This window comes from Theropithecus gelada, chromosome 1 (assembly GCF_003255815.1).
Source record: "Theropithecus gelada isolate Dixy chromosome 1, Tgel_1.0, whole genome shotgun sequence".
Lineage (NCBI taxonomy): Eukaryota > Metazoa > Chordata > Mammalia > Primates > Cercopithecidae > Theropithecus > Theropithecus gelada.
Window position 1 is genome coordinate 89,830,965 of NC_037668.1, and position 21,963 is coordinate 89,852,927.

A 21,963-nucleotide genomic window follows, 5' to 3' on the forward strand; every position below is an offset into this window, starting at 1 on the left:
AATTCAAGACCAGCCAAGGCAACATGGTGAAACCCCGTCTCTACAAAAAAATGCAAAAAAATTACCCAGGCGTGGTGGTGCACACATGTAGTCCCAGCTACTTGGGAGGCTGAGGTGGGAGGATCACCTGGGCCCAAGAGGTCGAGGCTGCAGTGAGCTGTGATCATGCCACTGCACTCCAGCCTGGGTGACAGAGTGAGATGGTGAAGACAAAGGAAGGAAGGGAGGGAGGAAGGGAGGGAGGGAGGGAGGGAGGGGAAAAGGAAGAAAGAAAGAAAGGAAGGAAGGAGGAAAAGGAAAAGGAAGGAAGGAGGAAAAGGAAAAGAGAAGAGAGGAAGGAGGAAAAGGAAAAGAGAAGAGAGGAAGGAAGAAAGGAAGGAAGGAGAGAGAAGAGAAAGAAAAGAAAAAAGAGAAAAGAAAAGAAAGAGGGAGGGAGGGAGGAAAGGGATCCACATTGTTGTGTTCTGTACCTCATTTTAGCATAAACATTACAACTTTAGCTCTCCTTGTGATGTAACATTAATGTAAACATTAAACTGTTACAAACTTTAGCTTTCCTAGGAAGTAAATGCTTTATTGCTATCCTCCCTCAATTCCAACTTCCTTTTTGCCTGACTCCCAACTCCATCTAGATTTGGACTTCAAACCCTCCTCTACAGAGTCATCTCAGACTAAGAAGAAAAGAGGGGAGGCGTAGTACCGTTAAAAGGAGTATGGAATTGGAAGTAAAACAGACCTAGAGTGAAAAATGAATCAGGCAATGGGAATGAATGAGGCCCAGATGCTCAGTTCAAGGACCTTTCAGTCCCATCAGGGAGATCAGTTCTGCACATACATAATTAGGATACAAAAGAGATGAATGTTAAGTGGCAGAGGAGGTTCAGGTAGAATGTTAGAATTTAGAGGAAGGAGACATGTCCCCCAGCTAAGGAGAAGGAAAAGATACAATGGACCAAGTGGCATTTGAGACCTGGCTTTGAATGATAAATTCTGCTTCATCTGATCCTCTAGTTTCTAAGTGTGGGATGTAGTGTAAACATAGAGGGCGTTTTTTGTTTCTATTCACATCTTAAAGGATGCATAGACTATTTGGAACCTAGACTGCTTTGCCCATGTTTTCTTAAATTTTACAAGTTGACGCATCCCTTAAACAGCTGTTTTCTCCTCTACTTTAGTATTCATTTTATAAAGACCAAGAATATCTCATCTTCAATATGCATATTGCTGAGAAATATAAAAGTAAAGATTCCTCTAATTTATTTAAGGAACACTTTCCTTTCCCTAAGGAGACATGTGCATAATTAGATGAATGGTTTCAGCTGACCCCTCTTCATGTGAGAATCTCCGTCATCTGAGACCAGAGGTGGTGGCCATTTGCAGGGTTACTAATGGAACCTGTGGGTTTGTTCTACAGTCTAATGTGCTGCAGTCCACAAACACTGGCTAATTTTTTTTTTTTTTTTTTTTTTTTTTTGAGACAAAAGGCTCTCTCTGTCGCCCAGGCTGGAGTGCAGTGGCATGATACCGGCTCACTGCAACCTCCGCCTCACGGGTTCAAGCGATTCTCCTGCCTCAGCCTCCTGAGGATCTGGGGTTACAGGCACCCACCACCACGCCTGGCTAATTTTTTTGTATTTTTAGTAGAGACAGGGTTTCACCATCTTGGTCACTTGAACTCTTCACTTCGTGTTCCACCTGCCTCAGCCTCCCAAAGTGCTGGGATTATAGGCATGAGCCACCACACCTGGCCCAACATCAACTATTTCAAAGCTCCACTTGGCCACCATCACCTCGCCAGGCTTTCTTCAGGGGCTCCCACAGCTTGCAGAACTAGACACACTAAGGAATTTGGACATTACAAGTTTTCCATAAATATTGATTTTAATTCATTTGTTCAGAATTTCTGTTTCTAAAACTTACATTACCACTGTCAAAAATGCTGAAAATCTGTATGTTTTCAAGATGTATTAACTTGGGTATGTTTATTTTACATGGTAACTCCTTGATTATCCAAAATTCACTGAGAAGAGGATGTTCTATCTAATGCAATTTTCTGGTTTAAAAAATGCTAAGACATGTTTTTAAAAATCCATGGTCTATTAACAATAATTTTTTGAAAGATTGTGGGTCTTATCTTCTGTAAGATCAGTTGTCAATACTCAATACTGAAAAGGAAGAATGAGAGAAAAATGAAAGCATCATTTATTGAGGGCCTAGCATGACCCTTTCCCAGCTTTGACTCTTGGATCTACCTTTTGCTACCTGGAGTTGTTTAGCAAGTTATTTAAAATGTATCATTATCCTCATTTATGAATTGGGATCGTGGTGGTACATACTCATAGCAGGTTATTAGGAAGACTATATGAGATAGTGCAAGAATAAAGAGTCTGCTTCAACAAAAAGCTAGAAACAGTTCTGTCAAATTCACATGGAAACAGAGAAAGAAAGAAAAGGCCAGGCATAGTGGCTCACGCCTGTAATCCCAGCACTCTGGGAGACTGAGGTGGGTGAATCACTTGAGGTCAGGAGTTTGAGACCAGCCTGGCCAACATGGTGAAACCCCGTCTCTACTAAAAATACAAAAATTAGCTGGGCGTGGTGGTGGGCACCTGTAGTCTCAGCTACTCAGGAGGCTGAGGCAGGAGAATTGCTTGAACCCAGGAGGCAGAAGTTGCAGTGAGCCGAGATCATGCCACTGTACTCTAGCCTGGGTGACAGAGCGAGACTCCATCTCAAAAAAAAAAAAAAAGAAAGAAAATAAAATAGTAAATTATATTTAAAAGCTAGAAACAAAAGTTAACTGTACCTGGTATTATGCAAATAGATATTTTACATATTAACTCATTAATCTTTTATAGCAACCTTATAGGGTAGTATTTTTAATCTGGTATTTTATCTGCACTTTAAAAACAAGTTAAGTTACAGGTTGAGCATCCCAAATTTGAAGTTAGAAATGCTCCAACATCTGAAATTTGTTGAGCACTAACATGATGCTCCAAAGATATGCCCATTGAAGCATTCTGGATTTCACGTTTTTCATTTTGGTTTTGGGATGCTCAGCTGGTAAGTATAATTCAAACATTCCAAAATCTGAAAACATTTGAAGTCCAAAACATTTCCAAGCATTTTGGACAAGGGATACTTAACCTGTACTCAGATTTGAAAGCAACTTGCCCCAAGTCATATAATTGTAAGTGGCAAAGTTGAGATTTGAACCCAAATCTGCCCAATTCTAAAGTCCGTGCTGCTTGTTTTCTTTAATTTTTTTTTCTTCTTTTAGGTGTTTCTCATAGTCTCCCCTTACTTTATGTTTAAATATGCAATTGTATGTGATAATTCTTCTCTAATGAAACAGCATAGAAATAATTAGTGCAAAATTACCCATTCCCTAATTCCACTCCCCAGAAGTAAGCAGTCACACACACACACACACACACACACACACAATGTTTTTTTTCTGAAAAGATTATCTTAATTTACATTCACTCAGTGGTGTATAAAAATTCCTCTCTCTCTGACATTACCAATATTGAATGTTCTTTTCCTATTTTGTTGTCCATTTGATAGTTGAAAGATTGCTCTCTTTGCTTTAATTGCATCAAATTATGAGTGAGATTGAATGTCTCAAAATCAAAACTATTTTCCCTATAAACTATTTCAGCCAAATTTGTAGTCATCCCAGGATGGTGGTGATTAAAAATAAAAGTCCAGGTAAGTACAATGTGGATATTCCATTTATCATTCTTATCCTTCCTTATATACCCCCAGAAAGTAAAGTAACTTCTAGTTAGTTAACAGTTAAGTACAATGTGGGTATTCCATTTCTCATCCTTATCCTCCCTTATATACCCCCAGAAAGTAAAGTAACTTCTAGTTAGTTAACTATAACATTTAATATGTCACAATTCAATTGAGGAGATACCTAATATGTTTTAGATTTTTAGTGGTATGTATTATTGCCAGGTGTCTCATTTATGTAAATACATATTTTCAGGATTCTGCAGGAAAAAGTCACGAAAGAAAACAAGTACTCAGTGCATTCATTAGTTCCATCAGTGTTAGGTGGTTTCCACGTGCCAGGCATGGTGATGGGACTTGATTTCAGAAATCAACAAGACACACTTTGAGAGGCTGAGGCAGGCAGATCACTTCAGGTCAGGACTTTGAGACCAGCCTGGCCAACATAGCAAAACCCCATCTACTAAAAATACAAAAATTAGCTGGTGTGGTGGCATGCACCTGTTGTCCCAGCTACTGAGGAAGCTGAGGCACAAGAATCACTTGAACCTGGAAGGCGAAGGTTGCAGTGAGCGGAGGTCATGCCACTGCACTTCAGCCTGGGCGATAGAGCAAGACTGTCTCCCCCAACAACAACAAAAAATTGCTTATTAAATTTTAAAGAAACATTATTTTTTATTAAATAAAAAAATAATAAAGAAATCAACGAGATAAACCCAGTCTCTTATCTCAAGCAGTTTAGTCATATACAAAATACAGTCAACTGACTCAGTGAGAAAGCTTGGGCTAGAGGTAACAGAATGGCTAACTCAAACTGGCCGAAGCAATAGGAAATGTATCAGCTGTCACAGAAGGTGGTTAAGGATAAGGCTAGGCTCCAAGTTTGCTCAGTCCAGTGACCTAGTTTGCCATCAGAGAACCAGTTCTTTCTATCTCTACCCTTGCTTTGTAACCCACAGGGTCAGCCTGATTCTAAGGCTGGTTCCCTCGTCGTCATGGCACAGCTGTCCATGGAAACTTGGGCTCATGCTCGCTTGTTAATTTGGGAGGTATAAGGACTTCTTGCGGCTCTCTTAAGATTAAGGAAGAACTTTTGCACACATCTCCAGCAAACGTCTCCTTGTATTTCATTGGCCAGAACTGACAACATCTATTCCTGATCTGCCCATTCCTGACAAAATCATTGGGAAAAGAATAAGACTATCCTAGGCCGGTCCTTGGGTAGGGACCGGCTTTCCCTAAGGCCTGTGTGTGAGCAGCAGAGATAGATACCTGAAACAACAACAGCAAAACAGTCTTCTGCTAGAGAGAAAGAAAACAGAAAAGGTGTCCTCAGAGGAAACAATGTCCACCACAAGCATACAATGAGCAAATGACAGTGAGTATGTGTATAATTCGAGGGAGTGTGAGTGAAGAATGACATCTTTGCCATTTTCTTTTTAACGTTCCATAGGATCAGAGCGGCACTGAACCTGTTAGTAGTGAGGAAGATGGCAGCCTCGAAGTTGGTATTAAACAATTGCCTGAAAGTGAAAGCTTCAAACTGGTGAGAATCTTGAGTATTTTTCATCCTGTGTTCTGTTTAGGAATGTATCACTTATATTTTGTACCACCTTGGAAAGAACTACCTATCATGTTTGCTTCTCTCGGGAATCTTCGTCTCTGAGACGAGAAGCTATTTTATGTAGTGAGTGACCCATTGACTCTGAAAAAGAGCATCTTCTCTTACCTTGTTGACACCTGAATTGTGCTGTCTGAGATTAAGGAAGGAAGCTCTCCTTTTTTTTTTTTTTTTTTTTTTCCGATGGAGCCTCACTCTGTCACCCAGGCTGGAGCACAGTGGCTGGAGCACAGTGGTGCGATGATCTCAGCTCACTGCAACCTCTGCCTCCCAGGTTCAAGCGATTCTCTTGCCTCAGCCTCCTGAGTAGCTGGGACTACAGGTACACGCCACCATGTCCAGCTAATTTTTATATTTTTAGTAGAGACGGGGGTTTGCCGTGTTGGCCAGGCTGGTCTCGAACTCCTGACCTCAGATGATCCACCCGCCTCAGCCTTCCAAAGTGCTGGGATTACAGGTATGAGCCACTGCGCCTGGCCTGCAATTTCTCCTTTGTATCTGGCTTAATATTGGGTTTTTATAAGGCCAGAGCTGTGCTTAATTAGTCCTGGAGGCACAAGAAAAAAATGTTAAATTTATTCCATCGATTCCAAGCAAAGATACTTAAACTTACCCAGGGGCTAGGGTACATCCTTATGTACCCTAATTTTTGATATTTTATTATTTAATAGTTATTGAACATTTGTTGCATATCAGACACTGTGCTGTGTTCTGCATGCATTTCCTGTTCTTTGATTTTCCTACACATGAGGAAACTGAGAGTTAGAGAAGTTAACTAACTTGCCCAAGGCCCCCAGCCAGTATGTAATAGGCTGGGAGATGGCTCCCCTACCCTCTGACTCCCATGCCTTGGCTCATCATCTGCTTTTCTGTTTTGTAGCCCAGCACTTCCAGGGTTAGACTACAAATTCTAGAAAGAAATGTAGGCTTTTTTCCCTCTGTGTTTAAAAATGCCCTACAAATCTCAAAGACTTAATCACTTAGGAGTGTCATCTAACTCTGATTTTATGACAGCTCAGAGTTTTTAATTTTGCTTCAGGGCATTTGAGAAATCATCCATTTATCCTCTTTCAGGTTTTGGAAAATATATATTGTGACTGCTACAGATTGCATGTCCTAGAAAGTGAGCTTATTCTGGTGGAAGGGAAAGGACGTTTCAGCAGGAGTGGAAATTGTAATGGGCCACTCATGAATAAACCCTCCGTGGGACCTGAGACCCCTGGCATTAAAAAATAGCAGCAGTTTATTTATCAGAGATTGACTAAAAAAAAAAAAAAAAAAAAAAAAAAAAAAGGCCAGCACAGTGGCTCACGCCTGTAATCCCAACACTTTGGGAGGCCGAGGCGGACAGATCACCTGAGGTGGGAATTGGAGACCAGCCTGACCAACATGGAGAAACCCGGTCTCTACTAAAAATACAAAGTTAGCCGGGCGCGGTGGCACATGACTCTAATCCCAGCTACTTGGGAGGCTGAGGCAGGAGGATCGCTTGAACCTGGGAGGCGGAGATTGCGGTGAGCCAAGATCGCGCCATTACACTCCAGTCTGGGCAACAAGAGCGAACCTCTGCCTCAAAAAAAAAAAAAAAAAAAAAAAGAAGAATGGCAGTAAAAGATTATGACTTCCCTTTCCAAAAGGTAGAATGCATTTTTGCACTAAAGGGAAATAAAGAACAGCAACAAATTTCAAACTGAAAGCCCCTTTACTTAAAAATATGTTAACTTGTTCTTTTTGGCACTGTATCTCCATAGTCAGGTTAGGGGAAAGTCTTTTAAAGCAACAGAATTTTGTAGGTAGGGGTCCCTGATTTCATCCACAGAGGAAATGGCAAAAAGAGTGAGACTACTCTCTTGCTTCCTGGAGGAGTCTGGTAGTCCCAGCCAGGCTCATGTGCAGGCCAAAGGTAAAAGCCATCCATCATCTACTCCCAGTTCCCAAGTAAGCAACACCAGTGATAGGGTTGCAAGTGTCAAGACGGTTGAAGAGGCAGAGGGCCTGGAGGCCTCAGGGTCCTTTTTAGACAATATTTCATACTGCACTTCACCAATTCCAGGCTTTCCCAAACCCATTGACTAGTGTCTATCTTTTTCTACTCTGTTCCCTCCCTTACCCACTGTCTCTCCTTCTCGTCCTGGAGTTTCTTAATCACTGTTTTCAGTAAATCTATGCATGTTCTAGTTCAGAAAGGAAAGATAGCCTGAATTTGAACAACCTTTATGGCATAAATATAAATGGCCTGGCATAAAGTATTATTTAAGAGTGTCTGGCCGGGCACAGTGGCTCACGCCTATAATCCCAGCACTTTGGGAGGCCGAGATGGGAGGATCACCTGAGGACGGGAATTCAAGACCAGCCTGACCAACATGGAGAAACCCCATCTCTACTAAAAATACAAAATTTGCCAGGCATGGTGGCGCTTGCCTGTAATCCCAGCTACCTGGGAGGCTGAGGCAGGACAATCACTTGAACCTGGGAGACAGAGGTTGCAGTGAGCTGAGATCGTGCCATTGCACTCCAGCCTGGGCAACAAGAGCAAAACTCTGTCTTTAAAAAAAAAAAAAAAAAAAAAAAGTGTCTTGGAGAAGTCACTTGACCTCACCAGACCTCAGTTTCCACAGTTGAGGAATGACAGTAATTAGGAGGCTATTAGGAAACAAAGGGGCTATAAAATATAAATCATACAGAATAATATAGGGCAAATAGAGCTTAGTAAATTCATTTTATTCATCCAACAAATATTTGCCAAATACCACTATGTTCCAGGTACTGAAGATACAACAGTGAACAAAGCATACAAAAATGCCTTCCCTCGTGGGCTCATTCCACAGTTGGAGGGGGAAGGAAGATAGACAATACATCAGTTAGCAAAACGTTGGATTGAATCATATGAAATTGCCATTTTTGTAGGTAAAAATTTCATATGGTTCAACCTAACATATACTTAAATGTCGTTGTCTTGTAATGAAGTATTAATTCAAGACAAACCTAGTTCAAGACCAGCCTAGGCAACATTGTGAGACCCCGTTTTTATTTTTAAAAAAAAAAAAGAAGAAATTAGCTGAGTGTGGTAGCAAGCACCTGTAGTCTCAGCTACTCAAGAGGCTGAAGTGGGAGGATTACTTGGACCTGGGAGGTTGAGGTGGCAGTAAGCTGTGATTGTGCCACTGCACTCCAGCCTGGGTGACAGAGTGAAACCCTGTGTCAAAAAAAAAAAGTTGTTTTCAGAGCTGAGGCTAAGCCGTGACCTATGCATACTCCAGTGCTATTTTCAGTATATTCAGTTGGTTGGCTTTTGTCTGTATCTCAGTAGCCCCAGATGCATAGCCAAGGAGTTTATAATAATTTCAGAAGGTATTCCATTTCTCTAAAATATTTTTTAAGGGGGAAATAACTTTTTTGTAGATCAGGTGATGGTTTGTGAAACATAGATTCTGATTGTGAGAGACTAGAGGCAGGGAAGTGTCTGGTATCTATTTCAGAAGTCTAGATGAGAGACTGTTAGAAGCCTTTTGAAAATAACTTGAATGAAAGATTTTAATCTTTTTGATATAAACTTATGTGTTTATAATGTTCAGAATATCTATGTTTATATAGTATACTCTTTTGAAGCAGTATAATTAAATTAGTAAGAGTACAATCACTAGAGCTAGACTACTTGGGTTCAAATCCTGGTTCCGCTATTTGCTAACAATTATGACCTTAGAGAAATGACGTAACCTCTCTCTGTGATTCAGTTTATGCCTCTGTAAAATGGGAGAAAAAATTAAAGGAGTTGATAACAGAAAACTACTACTTAGAACCATACCAGAGTGTGCTGTAGTCACTGTCAAAGAGTGAGTTGTTGTTAATGAGGATGATGCTATCATTCTGATGAAAGCATTAAGGGGTAGCCATAGAAGGAACAACTATTCCAAGTGAAACATTAAGGTATAACTTGAAAAACTGAAGTGAATTTTTCAACCTGAAAAGCACAATTGCTAATGTATTAGGGTTCTCTGAAGAGACAGAACCGATAGGATATATGGATATCTGAGAAGAGATTTATTAAGGGAATCGTCTCACGTGTTTATGGAGCCTGAGAGGTCCCACAATAGGCTGTCTGCAAACTGGAGAACCTGGGAATCCAGGAGCATGATTCAATTCAAGTCTGAAGACCTGAGAACCAGGGGGCTGCTGGTAGAAGTTCTCCAATTCAAAGACTGGAGAACATGGAGCTCTGATGTCCAGGGGCAGGAGAAAATGGTGTCCCAGCTTCAGAAAAGAGAGTGAATTCAGCTTTCCTCTGCCTTTTTGTTCTACCTGGCCCTCCACCCATTGGATGGTGCCTGCCCAAACTGGATGAGGGTGGGTCTTCCTTGCTTGGTCCACTGCTTCAAATGCCTGTCATTTCTGGAAACACCCTTCCAGACACACCCAGAAATAGTGTTTTAGCAGCTAGCTAGATATCCCTTAATCCACTCAGATGGATACCTAAAGTTCACCATCATAGTTAATGTATTATTCTAAACTCTTGAACACATGCTAACTTATTCACATAACAATAGTAGTTTATATAGCAGTATCATCTCCTTGTAGGAGATGAAGCACTGAAACGTTAAATAAATTGCCTTGGAGCCAAGCAGCGTGGCTCCAGTTTGTAATCCCAGCTACTTAGGAGGTTAAAGTGGGAGGATTAATTGAGGCCAGGAGTTTGAGGCTGCAGTGAGCTATGACCATGCCCCTGCACCCCAGCCTGGGTCACAGAGTAAGACCTTATCTCAAAAAATAAAGTTGTGACCGAGGCGGGTGGATCACCTGAGGTCAGGAGTTTGAGACCAGCCTGCCCAACATGGCGAAAAACCATCCCTACTAAAAATACAAAAATTGGCTGGGCGTGGTGTTGGGTGCCTATAATCTCAGCTACTTGGGAGGCTGAGGCAGGAGAATCACTTGAACCCCAGAGGCGGAGGTTGCAGTGAGCCAAGATCACACCACTTTACTCCAGCCTGGGTGAGAGAGCAAAACTCCATCTCAAAAAAAAAAAAAAAAATCACCCCTTGAAACCCGGGGTCAAATTGGGGGTTTCTGCACCTTTTTTTTTTTTTTTTTTTTTTTTAAGTCTCACTCAGGCTGGAGTCCAGTGGCGTTATCTTAGCTCCCTGCTCTGCAACCTCCACCTCTGGGGTTCAAGCAATTCTCGTGCCTTAGCCACCTGAGTAGCTGGGAATACAGGCATGCACCACCAGGCCCGGCTAACTTTTGTATTTTTAGTTGAGACAGGGTTTCACCATATTGGCCGGGCTGGTCTGGAACTCCTGGCCTCAAGTGTTCCATCCACCTCGGCCTCCTAAAGTGCTAGGATTACAGGCATGAGCCACCATGCCCAGCGTCTATTTAGATGAAATATCCAGAATAAGGCAAATCTACAGAGAGAGAAAGTAAATTAGTGGTTGCCTGTGACTGAGAATGTGGAGAGAGTAATAGGGTATGAGCTTTCTGTCTGAGATTATGAAAATATTATAAACTTAGATCGTGATGATGTTTGCACAGCTCTGAAGATAGTGAAAGCATTGGATTGTGCACTGTGGATGAGTGGATGTTACGGTATGTTGTGTCTCAATGCTAAAAATGCAAACAACTGGGAGAAAGAGGAAAAGGGGGAAACTGAAATCCAATCAGAAATGATGAAGTAACTCACATATATCCTATCCGCATTTTGGAATATTTTTCAACTGTTTAATAATCTGCCCCCTAGTAGATAAGGCCTAATTTCTTTGTCTGTCAAAATAAAAACCTAACTTTATCTTATAAATTCTTGCATTCTGCTTGTTACTACACTTTATGCTAGGTCCTTGGAAGATGCTCCTGAAAATAAACAGAAGTTTATTTTCTCTTGTGTGGCTTACCGTGGAGAGAGAAACAATGTCACAAGTAGATTGAAACCTCAACTCTTTTTTTTTTTTTTGAGATGAAGTTTTGCTCTTGTTGCCCAGGCTGGAGTGCAATGGCGCGATCTCGGTTCACTGCAACCTCCACCTCCCAGGTTCAAGTAATTCTCTTGCCTCAGCCTCCTGAGTAGCTGGGATTACAGACACCTGCCACCACATCCATCTAATTTTTATATTTTTAGTAGAGACAGGGTTTCACTATGTTGGCCAGGATGGTCTCAAACTCCTGACCTCAGGTGATCTGCCCACCTCAGCCTCCCAAAGTGCTGAGCTCACAGGCATGAGCCACTGTGCCCATCCTGAAACCTCAACTCTAATCAAAGCTAAGAACTAGAGTTGCTTGATGCTAAGAGAGCCTATAAAAGGGAATTTGACCTTGAGAGGGAGGGCTACCCTGGGATAGATTTGAAGGAGAAGCTGACAATAATTGGGAATGGGACAAAGAAGAAAACAAAGGAAGGTTTTAGGCAACCTTAGAGCCTCTGAGAGTCTGATGAACTGAAAGTCTGTGGTTGCCAGATAGGTGAGATGGAAGCAAAATTGGGGTGGTCAGCAGCAACCAGGCCATGTTAAGCAGTGTGATCTCCATGCTGATGGCAGTGGGAGGCCACAGAGGTCTGCAGGAGATGACTCTCAAGTTCACTGTAGCTGCAGTATGGCATCAGATAGAACAGGCCAGAGTGGGCACTGAGGCCCTGGTCGAGAGTTGATTGCAGCTCTGGCAGTTCACGAGAGATGGTGGAAACAATATATATTCTCATGTTTTGTCGTTGCAAAAATCATATAAAATAAACATGCTTGACTCTTAATGTATGGGTTTACTAGGTAAGTTTCACAGAGAGTTGTCAGTAAAATAATTGACGTTTCTTGCCCCCGGTTTGTAAACCTTGTGTCTGTAAGTGTTCTTTAAAGCTTTCCTCTGAATGCAGGTTTAGAACTATTTAAATGGCAATGGCCATAGCATCCGGGGCTTCAGAACAAGCATAATCCCAAAGCTTGGCCAGGAGCCCAAGATAACCGTGTTAGAATTGCCTTGAACAGATGTGCTTACTGTACTTCCCTCATTTTGTACAACTGCATAACAGCAGTGCACTCTGTATGTCAAGTGACACTTGTCATTACAGGTCTAGTTTGTATACAGCTGCCTCAAGAACATTTTAGATTTTTCAACAATTTTCAGAATGTTGTGATTTTTCAAATTTTCAGTGGTATTTGTCTTTACTGTTGTCTTTCATTGTGAAATATAATTTCTGACCCTTAGGGCAAGAATATAAAAATGAGGGTATTCCAGTCTACTCAGGGCAGCATTCTTCTTGGAGTTTCTTTGTGGAGATATTAGAATTTACAGGGTAGAAAGATGCCTGAGGAAGCATGAATTGTTTTCAGAGGTAACTTATCAGTAACCTAAATGAGCTATGCCATGGAAATGCACACAGCAGCTGACCGTGCATTTTACCATTTCAGGGATCTTGTCAGCTAGAATACCAACATTTTAGAAGCATTCTTTACTCTCCACCTTGATACATGTGATCTATATAAAAAATTTAAACATACTTATTAAACAGTGTTACGTGTTACCACCTGTATTGCCAAATGGTTTGGGAACACTTGCTTTTCCAGATGAAAAAGGCTGTCGGATACAAATCGTGGGCTCCGAAGTCTAAACAGACTTAGATCCTGCCTGTGGGAAAGGGGATTATCCTGTCTGCCTATGTGTCTTCATCCAAAAATTAGAGAAGATGGTGCTCACTTCTTTGTTGTAAGGATCAAGTATGATTTTGCATGTGAAATTTCTGGCACAGCATGTGGCATGCAGTAAGAGCTCAGTTAGTGGTAGCTATCATTAAGACCAGATTTTGCCTATATGAAACGTAGGTGTGCCAGAGCACAGAGCACAGAACATTATTCAGTACACATTTTCTCAGGATCTGTGCAGCGTGCCAAACTCTAGGCATATAAAGATAAGTTAAGACCGCTTTCATGTCCAGGAGCATGCCCCACTTGGTCTAACGCGGAGGTCACAAGCTGGTTGTCAGGAGTCAGATTCAGCCCACAAATGTGTTTCATTTAGTCTATGCAACATTCTTAAGATGTTTGAGCTAAGTTTTATGAATCAGGAGATTTTCCATAAAAATCCTGTTTCCATTTTCCACTGGAAATGGACCAGCATTCCAAGCTACCCTTCAATTATGTACTCCGAGTTTATCTCAGTCCCTGCCTTTTCACTCTTCTCTAACGCAGCCTGTTTCCCTAATGGCATCACCTTAGGTCCTCACGTCTGCATTCCTGGCCTAATCGTAGAGACAGAACTGTGGGCATGCAGATGTAGTAGCAGGAAGTGAAAACCACTGAGTCAGCAGGGGCTGGCTGGCAGAGGGCCTTGTGGACCAGGAGAAAGGACTTTATACCAAGGGAAGCCTTTGGAATGGTTTTCAACAGAGGATTATAAAGATGAGATTAACCTTTTGAAAAGATGCTTCTGGGTGCCCTTTGAAAAATCAGTTAGACCCAGTGTGGTTGCTCATGTCTGTAATCCCAGCACTTTGGGAATCTGAGGTGGGCAGATCACTTGAGGTCAGGAGTTCGTGACCAGCCTGGCCAACGCAGTGAAACCCCATGTCTACTAAAAATAATGAAAATTAGCCAGGCATGGTGGCACACATCTGTAATCCCAGCTGAGGCAGAAGAATCACTTGAACCCAGGAGACGGAGGTTGCAGTGAGCTGAGATTGCGCCACTTCACTCCAGCCTGGGTGAGAGAGCAAGACTCCATCTCAAAAAAAAAAAAAAAAGAATCGGTTAGATACTTTGTTCAATTTTCAATTTTGCAAAGAAAATTATATATATATAAAATACAAAGAATCAGTTAGAAAATGTCAAAACTGAAGTCAGGAAGAGAATTAAAAAGCTATTAGAATAACTGAGATGAAAGTTAATAGTGACTGAAACCAAGGATCTGGCCATGAGGACAGAGAAATATGGACAGATTTTCAACATATACAGGGTCAGAATGGATAGGACTTGAGGGTTATGTAGATATGAAAGTTGAAGAGGGAGGAGGCAAAAATGATTCTCAGATACATCATGGATGGCTGACTGGGTGGTTAGTTGATGCTATTTACTGAGAAAAGAAACAGGAAGAAGAGCAGATTTGTGTGAAAAGGGTATTACCTTCATTCTTGTCTGTTTTTAGGTGTCTCTGTAAAACAAGAAACATCTGTCACTATAATAGGCACTTTAAAATATGATCTCATTTATCCTGATAGAAACAGCAATAATAATAGCAATACCATCCACCTGGATTCTATGCTTATTTGTTAGGAACGGAGCAGAAACGATTGATCTCCACCTCTGTCCTTCCCATAATGAAAGCATTAATACTATCGTCATCTCCATTTTGCAGCTGAGGGACCAGAAGTTAATGCATGTGCTCAAAGACTTAGAGCCTGTGAGTGCTATGGTAAGGATTCCGAGCCTTATGGACTTGACTGGGTTGACTTTTTTTATTTTTAATTTCAACTTTTATTTTATTTCTTATTTATTTTTTGAGACAAGGTCTTGCTGTGTCACCCAGGCCAGAGTGTGGTGCTGCAAACATGGCTCACTGCAACCTCGAACTCCAGGGCTCAAGCAATTCTCCTGCCTCAACCTCCCAAGTAGCTAGGACTACAGGCGCGCAGTACCATACTTGGCTAATTTTTTTGTATTATTTATAGAGATGGGTTTCACCATGTTCAGTTCAGCAGTTCTATACTAACATAACTTGATGGGTGAAAATAGGGTGGTGGTAGATGGGAGGGAGGGAGGATCGTATTAGATAATGTAAGTAAATCTCTCCATAAACTGAAGAGTCCTGGAGACAGGGTCTTGCTCTGTTTTCCAAGCTGGAGTGCAGTGGCAAGATCAGAGCTTACAGCAGCCTCCATCTCCTGGCCTCAAGCGGTCCTCCCACCTCAGCCTCCCAAAGTGTTGGGATTACAGGCATAAGCCACTGCGCCAGACCTTTCAACTTTTATTTTATTTTTGTATTTTTAGTAGAGATAGGGTTTCACCATGTTGGCCAGGCTGATCTCAAACTCCTGACCTCAGGTGGTCCACCGCTTTGGCCTCCCAAAGTGCTAGGATTACAGGAGTGAGCCACCAGGCCCAGCCATTCAACTTTTATTTTAGATACAGGGGGTACATGTGCAGGTTTGTTACAAGGGCACATTGTGTGATCCTGAGATTTGGGATATGATTGGACCTGTGTGAGTACATTCCCCAGTAGGTATTTTTTCAGCCTTGCCTCTTTCTTTCTCTCCTTGCCTCCTCTTGTAGTCCCCAGTGTCTGTTTTTCCCATCTTTTTTTTTTTTTTTTTTTTTTTTTTAAGATTGAATTTCACTCTTGTCACCCAGGCTGGAGTGCAGTAGTGCGATCTTGGCTCTCTTCAATCTCTACCTCCCAGGTTCAAGCGATTCTCCTGCCTCAGCCTCCTGAGTAGCTGGGATTACAGGCACCTGCCACCACACCCAGCTAATTTTTGTATTTTTAGTAGAGACGGGTTTTTGCCATGTTGGCCAGGCTGGTCTCGAACTCCTGATCTCAGGTGATCCACCCACCTGGGCATCCCAGAGTGCTGGGATTACAGGCATGAGCCACCGTGACCAGCCTGTTTTTCCCATCTTTATGTTCTTGTGTACCCAATGTTTAGCGCCCACGTATACATGAGAACATGCAGCATTTAGTTTTCTGTTCCTGTGTTAATTTGCAGCTGCATCCGTATTGTGGCAAAGAACATGATTTTGTTGAGTGTTTTTTTATGGCTGTGTAGTATTTCATGATGTGTATGCACCACGTTTTCTTTTCTTTTTTTTTTTTTTTTTGAGACGGAGTCTCCCCTGTCACCCAGGCTGGAGTGCTGTGGCAAGGTCTTGGCTCACTGCAAGCTCCACCTCCCGGGTTCACGCCATTCTCCTGCCTCAGCCTCCCGAGTAGCTGGGACTACAGGCTCCCGCCACTATGCCCAGCTAATTTTTTGTATTTTTAGTGGAGACGGGGTTTCACCGTGTTAGCCAGAATGGTCTCGATCTCCTGTCCTTGTGATCCACCTGCCTTGGCCTCCCAAAGTGCTGGGATTACAGGCGTGAGCCACCGTGCCTGGCCTTACACATTTTCTTTATCCAGTCCACTGTTGATGGGCACCTAGGTTGATTCCATGTCTTTGCTATTGTGAGTAGTGTGGCAATGAACATATGAATGCAGGTGTCTTTCTGGTAGAATGACTTATTTTCCTTTGGGTATATAACCAGTAATGGGATTGCTGGGTTGAATGATACTTCTATTTTTAGTTCTTTGAGAAATCTCCAAAGTGCTTGTCACAGTGGCTGAACTAATTTACATTCCCACCAATAGCATATAAGAGTTCCCTTTTGTCCGTAGCCTCACTAACATCTGTTATTTTTTGACTTTTTAATAGTAGACATTTAGACTGGTATGAGGTGGTATCTCATGGTTTTGATTTGCGTTTCTCTGGTGATTATCAATGTTGAGTATTTTTTCACATGTTGGTTGGCTGCTTCTATGTTGTCTCTTTTTTTTTCTTTTTTTTTTCTTTTTTAACAGGGTCTCACTCTGTTTCCCAGGCTGGAGTGCAGTAGTATGGTCATAGCTCACAGGAACCTTGAACTCCTGGGCAAAAGCAATTGTCCCACATCCGCCTCCCAAGTAGTTGGAACTATATTTGGCTAATTTTTATATTTTTTGTAGAGGTGGGGTCTCACTTCGTTGTCCAGGTTGATCTTGAACTCCTAGCCTCAAGTGATCCTCCTGGCTTGGCCTCCCAAAGTGCAGAGATTACAGGCGTGAGACACTGTGTCCAGGTGTGTGTCTTCTTTCCAGAAGAGTGTGTTCTTGTCCTTTGCCTTTGCCTGCTATTTAATATGGTTGTTTTTTGCTTGTTGATTTGTTGAAGTTCCTTATGGATTCTGGATATTAGTCCTTTGTTGGATGCGTAGTTTATGGATATTTTCTTCTATTCTGTAGGTTGTGTGTTTACTCTGTTGATAGTTTCTTTTGCTGTGCAGAAACTCTTTAATTATTAGGTCCCACTTGTCAATTTTTGTTTTGGTTGCAATTGTTTCTGAGCACTTAGTCATAAATTCTTTGTGAAGGCTGATGTACAGAAGGACATTTCCTAGGTTTTCTTCTAGGATTTTTATACTTTTAGGTCTTAATTTAAGTCTTTAATCCATCTTGAGTTAACTTTTATATATGGTACTAGAAGGGGATCCAGTTTCATTCTTCACAAATGGATAGCTGGTTATCCCAGCACAATTTATTGAATAGGGGATCCTTTCCACATTTCTTATTTTTGTCGACTTTGGCAAAGATCAGTTGGTTGTAGGTGTGCAACTTTGTTTCTGGGTTCTCTGTTCTGTTCCATTGCCCTGAATGTCTGTTTTTGTGCCAGTACCGTGCTGTTTTAGTCATTATAGCTGTATAGTATAATTTGAAGTCAGATAATGAGATGCCTCTGGCTTCATTTTTTTTTCTTAAGATTGCTTTGGCTCTTCAGACCCTTTTTTGGTGCCATACAGATTTTAGGATAGCTTTTCCTACTTTTGTGAAAAATGATATTGGTAGTTTGACAGAAATAGCATTGAATGCGTAGATTGCTTTGGGCAGTATAGCCATTTTAACAATATTGATTCATCCAGTCCATGAGCATAGAATGTTTTTCCATTTGTTTGTGTCATCCCTGATTTCTTTCAGCTGTGTTTTGTAGTTCTCCTTATAGAGCTCTTTCACCTCCTTGGTTAAATGTATCCCTAGGTATTTTTTGTGTGTGGCTATTGTAAATGGGATTGCATTCCTGATTTGGCTCTCAGCTTGAATGTATTTGGTGTATAGAACTACTACTGATTTTTGTTCACTGATTTTGTATCTTGAAACTTCACTGAAGTCATTTATCAGTTCTGGTAGTTTTTTGGCAGAGTCTTTAGGGTTTTTTAGTTACAGAATCATATCTTCAGTGAAGGGAGAGAATTTGGCTTTTTATTTTCCTATTTGAATGCCTTTTATTTCTTTCTCTTGCCTGATTGCTCTGGTTAGCCCTTCCAGTACTATGTTGAATAGGAGTGGTGAGAGTGGGCATCCTTGTCTTGTTGGAACATAAGAGTTCTTAAGAGTTCTTAAAGAGGAATGCTTCCAGCTTTTACACAATCAATATGATGTTGGCTGTGAGTTTGTCAAAGATGGCTGTTAGTATTTTGAGGTATGTTCCTACGATGCCTAGTTTGTTGAGGGTTTTTATCACGAAGGTATGTTGGATTTTATTGAAAGCTTTTTCCGAGTCTACTAAGATGATAATATGGTTTTTGTTTTTAATCTTATGGACTTAATGACTTTTGAAGTATAATTGGGGTATGAACCATAATGCCTTTTTTTTTTTTTTTTTTTAGACCAAGTCTCACTCTATTGCCCAGGCTAGAGTGCAGTGTCACAATCTCAGCTAACTGCAACCTCCATCTCCCAGGTTCAAGCAATTCTCCTGCCTCAGCCACATGAGTAGCTGGGATTACAGGTGTGCGTCACCATGCCCAGCTAATTTTTTTTTGTATTTTAAGTAAAGATGAGCTTTTACCACGTTGGCCAGGCTGGTCTTGAACTCCTGAGCTCAAGTGATCTGCCCTCCTCGGCCTCCCAAAGTGCTGGGATTACAGGCATGAGCCACCGCGCTGGGCCCTCATAAGTGTTTTTAAAGTGCTGGTATCCAAGTATGAAAAAATAGCTTAAAATGTGTTTCTAATGATTATGGGCTTCTTGTTAGGTCTTACTTCCAGGCTAGAATTCCCAGGTGTTATATCCTACTCATTTTTAAAATGAGGTCTTGAACTGTATGCTTAAAATCGAGTTTTACCCCCAATTTGCACTCTATCAACTGCTGGATTTCTGGTTTGCTATTGGGAGCAGATGTCACTGTGCAAATCTTTTTTTCTGTTTCAGATGCAACATAAAAAATGCATCTGTAGCAAGAGTCTAGGAATTCCCTCTAAGGAGCAGGAAAGTGTGACTGAGTCAGCACTGGCTTCTCTTTTGTGACAGTATGCAAATTGCCAATGGCAGAGTTCAAGTGCATTCAAATATGTGGCATTTTTCACAGCTCATTGTTCTTTATATCTTGTATTCCTGAAAACCACTTGAGATTTGTGTACATGATAAATTTCCTTTTCTTGGTGATAAAAAAAGCTATAGATTTTACATTCAAGTCTGTTTCCTTCAGGAAAATCTCTGGAGAAAAGCTTTTGGTTTTTTCTTCTGTTCTGTTCCTCTCACTGTAGTAAATGAGGATAATGAATGTAGAGACACCAGAGTAACAGAGAAAGTAACCTCATGAACTCAAAGATAGCAGAAATGTAAGCACACACTTTTGACACAAATTCATAGCTTTAGGCCGGGCGTGGTGGCTCGTGTCTGTAATCCCAGCACTTTGGGAGGCTGATACAGGCGGCTCACCTGATTTCAGGAGTTCTAGACCAGCCTGGGCAACATGGCAAAACCCCTTCTCTACTAAAAATACAAAAGTATTTTTAAAATACAAAAAGTAGCCCAGCATAGTGGCGCTTGCCTGTAATTCCAGCTACTCGGGAGGCTGAGGCAAATCGCTTGATCCCAGGAGGCGGAGGTTGCAGTGAGCCAAGATCACGCCATTGCACTCCAGCCTGGGTGACCGAGTAAGACTGTCTCAAAAAAAAAAAAAAAAAAATTTACAGCTTTGATGTCTACTAGCTTACATTCATTCCCAACCACTGTAACTGGTCCAATGTGGAGACTTATTCAACTTGAAATTTAACTTGCCCAGAAGGAATTACTTGCTTATCAGATTTTTTCTAAATTGAGAAAGTGATCTCACAATCGTAATTATTAGCACTCAGGGTTTAGAGAAGTAAAATGACAGGGCTCCGAACCCAGAACTCAGACTTTCTCACACTGGTCACATCTCCTTTTTTCAGAATCCCACTGCTCCTCAGAAACAAGTGCTGCTTGGGCGCTGTTCTCTGAGTCTATAAAGTTTTCAGTTTTCTGGGAAGCCTTACTTGCCCACATAATAAGAACCTATAATCTAAAATGTGTGTTGATTTGGTTCTCCTTCAAAGGGAGCTATAAATCCACCTTCTCTTTCAGAAATTAAGCAAGTTTGTATTGAGGGCCTGTTATGTCCCAGGCTCTGCACTAACCAAGCTGTAGTGACAGTGAAGAATCCTGCCTTCAGGGAGCTTTCAGAACTGCTGAGGATAACAGCAGCTAAAGATTCCATGGCATTTAGTATGCATTCTGTAGGCATTATTCTAAGTGTATTAATTTGTATTTTATATGAGATTGTTCTAAGGAAATTGAGACACAGAGACACTCAACTAATAAGTGTCACAGCCAAGATTTGAATTCAACTTTAAATAAGTACTTATTAAGGTTAATAAGTATTATTGAAGGACAAAGCAAGGTGCTGTGGGAACTTTTTTGTGTGTGTGAGACAGGGTCACACTCTGTCACCCAGGTTGGAGCACAGTGGTGTGATCACAGCTCACTGCAGCTTTGACCTCCTGGGCTTAAGCAGTCTTCCCACCACAGCTTCCCGAAGTGTTGGGATTACAGGCAGGAGACAGCAAGCCTGGCCTGTGGGAACTTTGCTAATGTGATTTCACCTGATCCACGTGGTGAGATGAGTAGGAATTAGGCTGGAACTGACCCAGGAAAAGGCTTTCTAAGTATATTCCTTCTGCCAACTGCACAGACAAAATCAACCTACTGAGACCACAGCATTGCAGTAGAGAAAGAATTTAATTGATGCAAGACCAGCCCACGCACAGGAGAACTGGAGTTCAGTCTCCCTGAAGGCTCAGACCTTGGGGTTTTTATGGACAGTTTGGTGGGCAGGGGGCTAGGGAATGGGTGCTGCTGATTGGTTGGGGATAAATTCATAAAGGTGTGGAAACAGTCCTTCCACACTGATCCACCTCTGGGTGGAGCCACAGGATCAGTTGAATCATGAGTCACAAGTCCACATGGGGTCAGTTTGAAAGATATCTCAAAGAACCAAGCTTAGGTTCTACAATAGTGATATTATCTACAACTGGGGAAATCACAAACCTTGTGACCTCTAGCTATATGACCCCTGAGAAGCAAGGGATTATAGAAACTGCCTCTCTTAGCAGAGAGTCCAGGCCCCTCCCATAATTCCTATTCTTTTTTTTTTTTTTTTTTTTTTTTTTGAGATGGAGTTTTGCCATGTCACCCAGGCTGGAGTGCAGTGGTGTGATCTTGGCTCACTGCAACCTCCACCTCCCAGGTGCAAGCATTTCTGCCTCAGCCTCCTGAGTAGCTGGGACTACAGGCACATGCCACCACTCCTGGCTAATTTTTTGTATTTTTAGTAGAGATGGGGTTTCACCGTGTTAGCCAGAATGGTCTCGATCTCCTGACCTCATGATCCACCCACCTCGGCCTCCCAAAGTGCTGGAATTGATGTGAGCCACCATGCCCAGCACCCATATTCCTATTTTTGTGGCTTTTTATTACTCTTACAAAGGGAGCTTTTGATCCCTAAGCAAGGAAGGGGTTAGTTTTAGGTGGGGACTATTATCATCTTTGCTTTCAAGTTAAACTATCCACTAAATTCCTTCCAGAGTTACCATGGCCTA

At 41.7% G+C, this 21,963-nt stretch overlaps 1 protein-coding gene across 3 annotated transcripts in view; it reads left to right on the forward strand.

The window, feature by feature from the left end:
* Nucleotides 1-21,963, forward strand: part of PATJ (PATJ, crumbs cell polarity complex component) — a 419,471-nt gene that overhangs the window by 301,558 nt on the left and 95,950 nt on the right. For all 3 annotated transcript variants that reach the window (XM_025398758.1, XM_025398765.1, XM_025398774.1), the window contains exon 31: nucleotides 5,192-5,284. In XM_025398758.1, coding sequence (XP_025254543.1) covers nucleotides 5,192-5,284 — 93 coding nt within the window. The remainder of the gene's footprint in view (nucleotides 1-5,191; nucleotides 5,285-21,963) is intronic.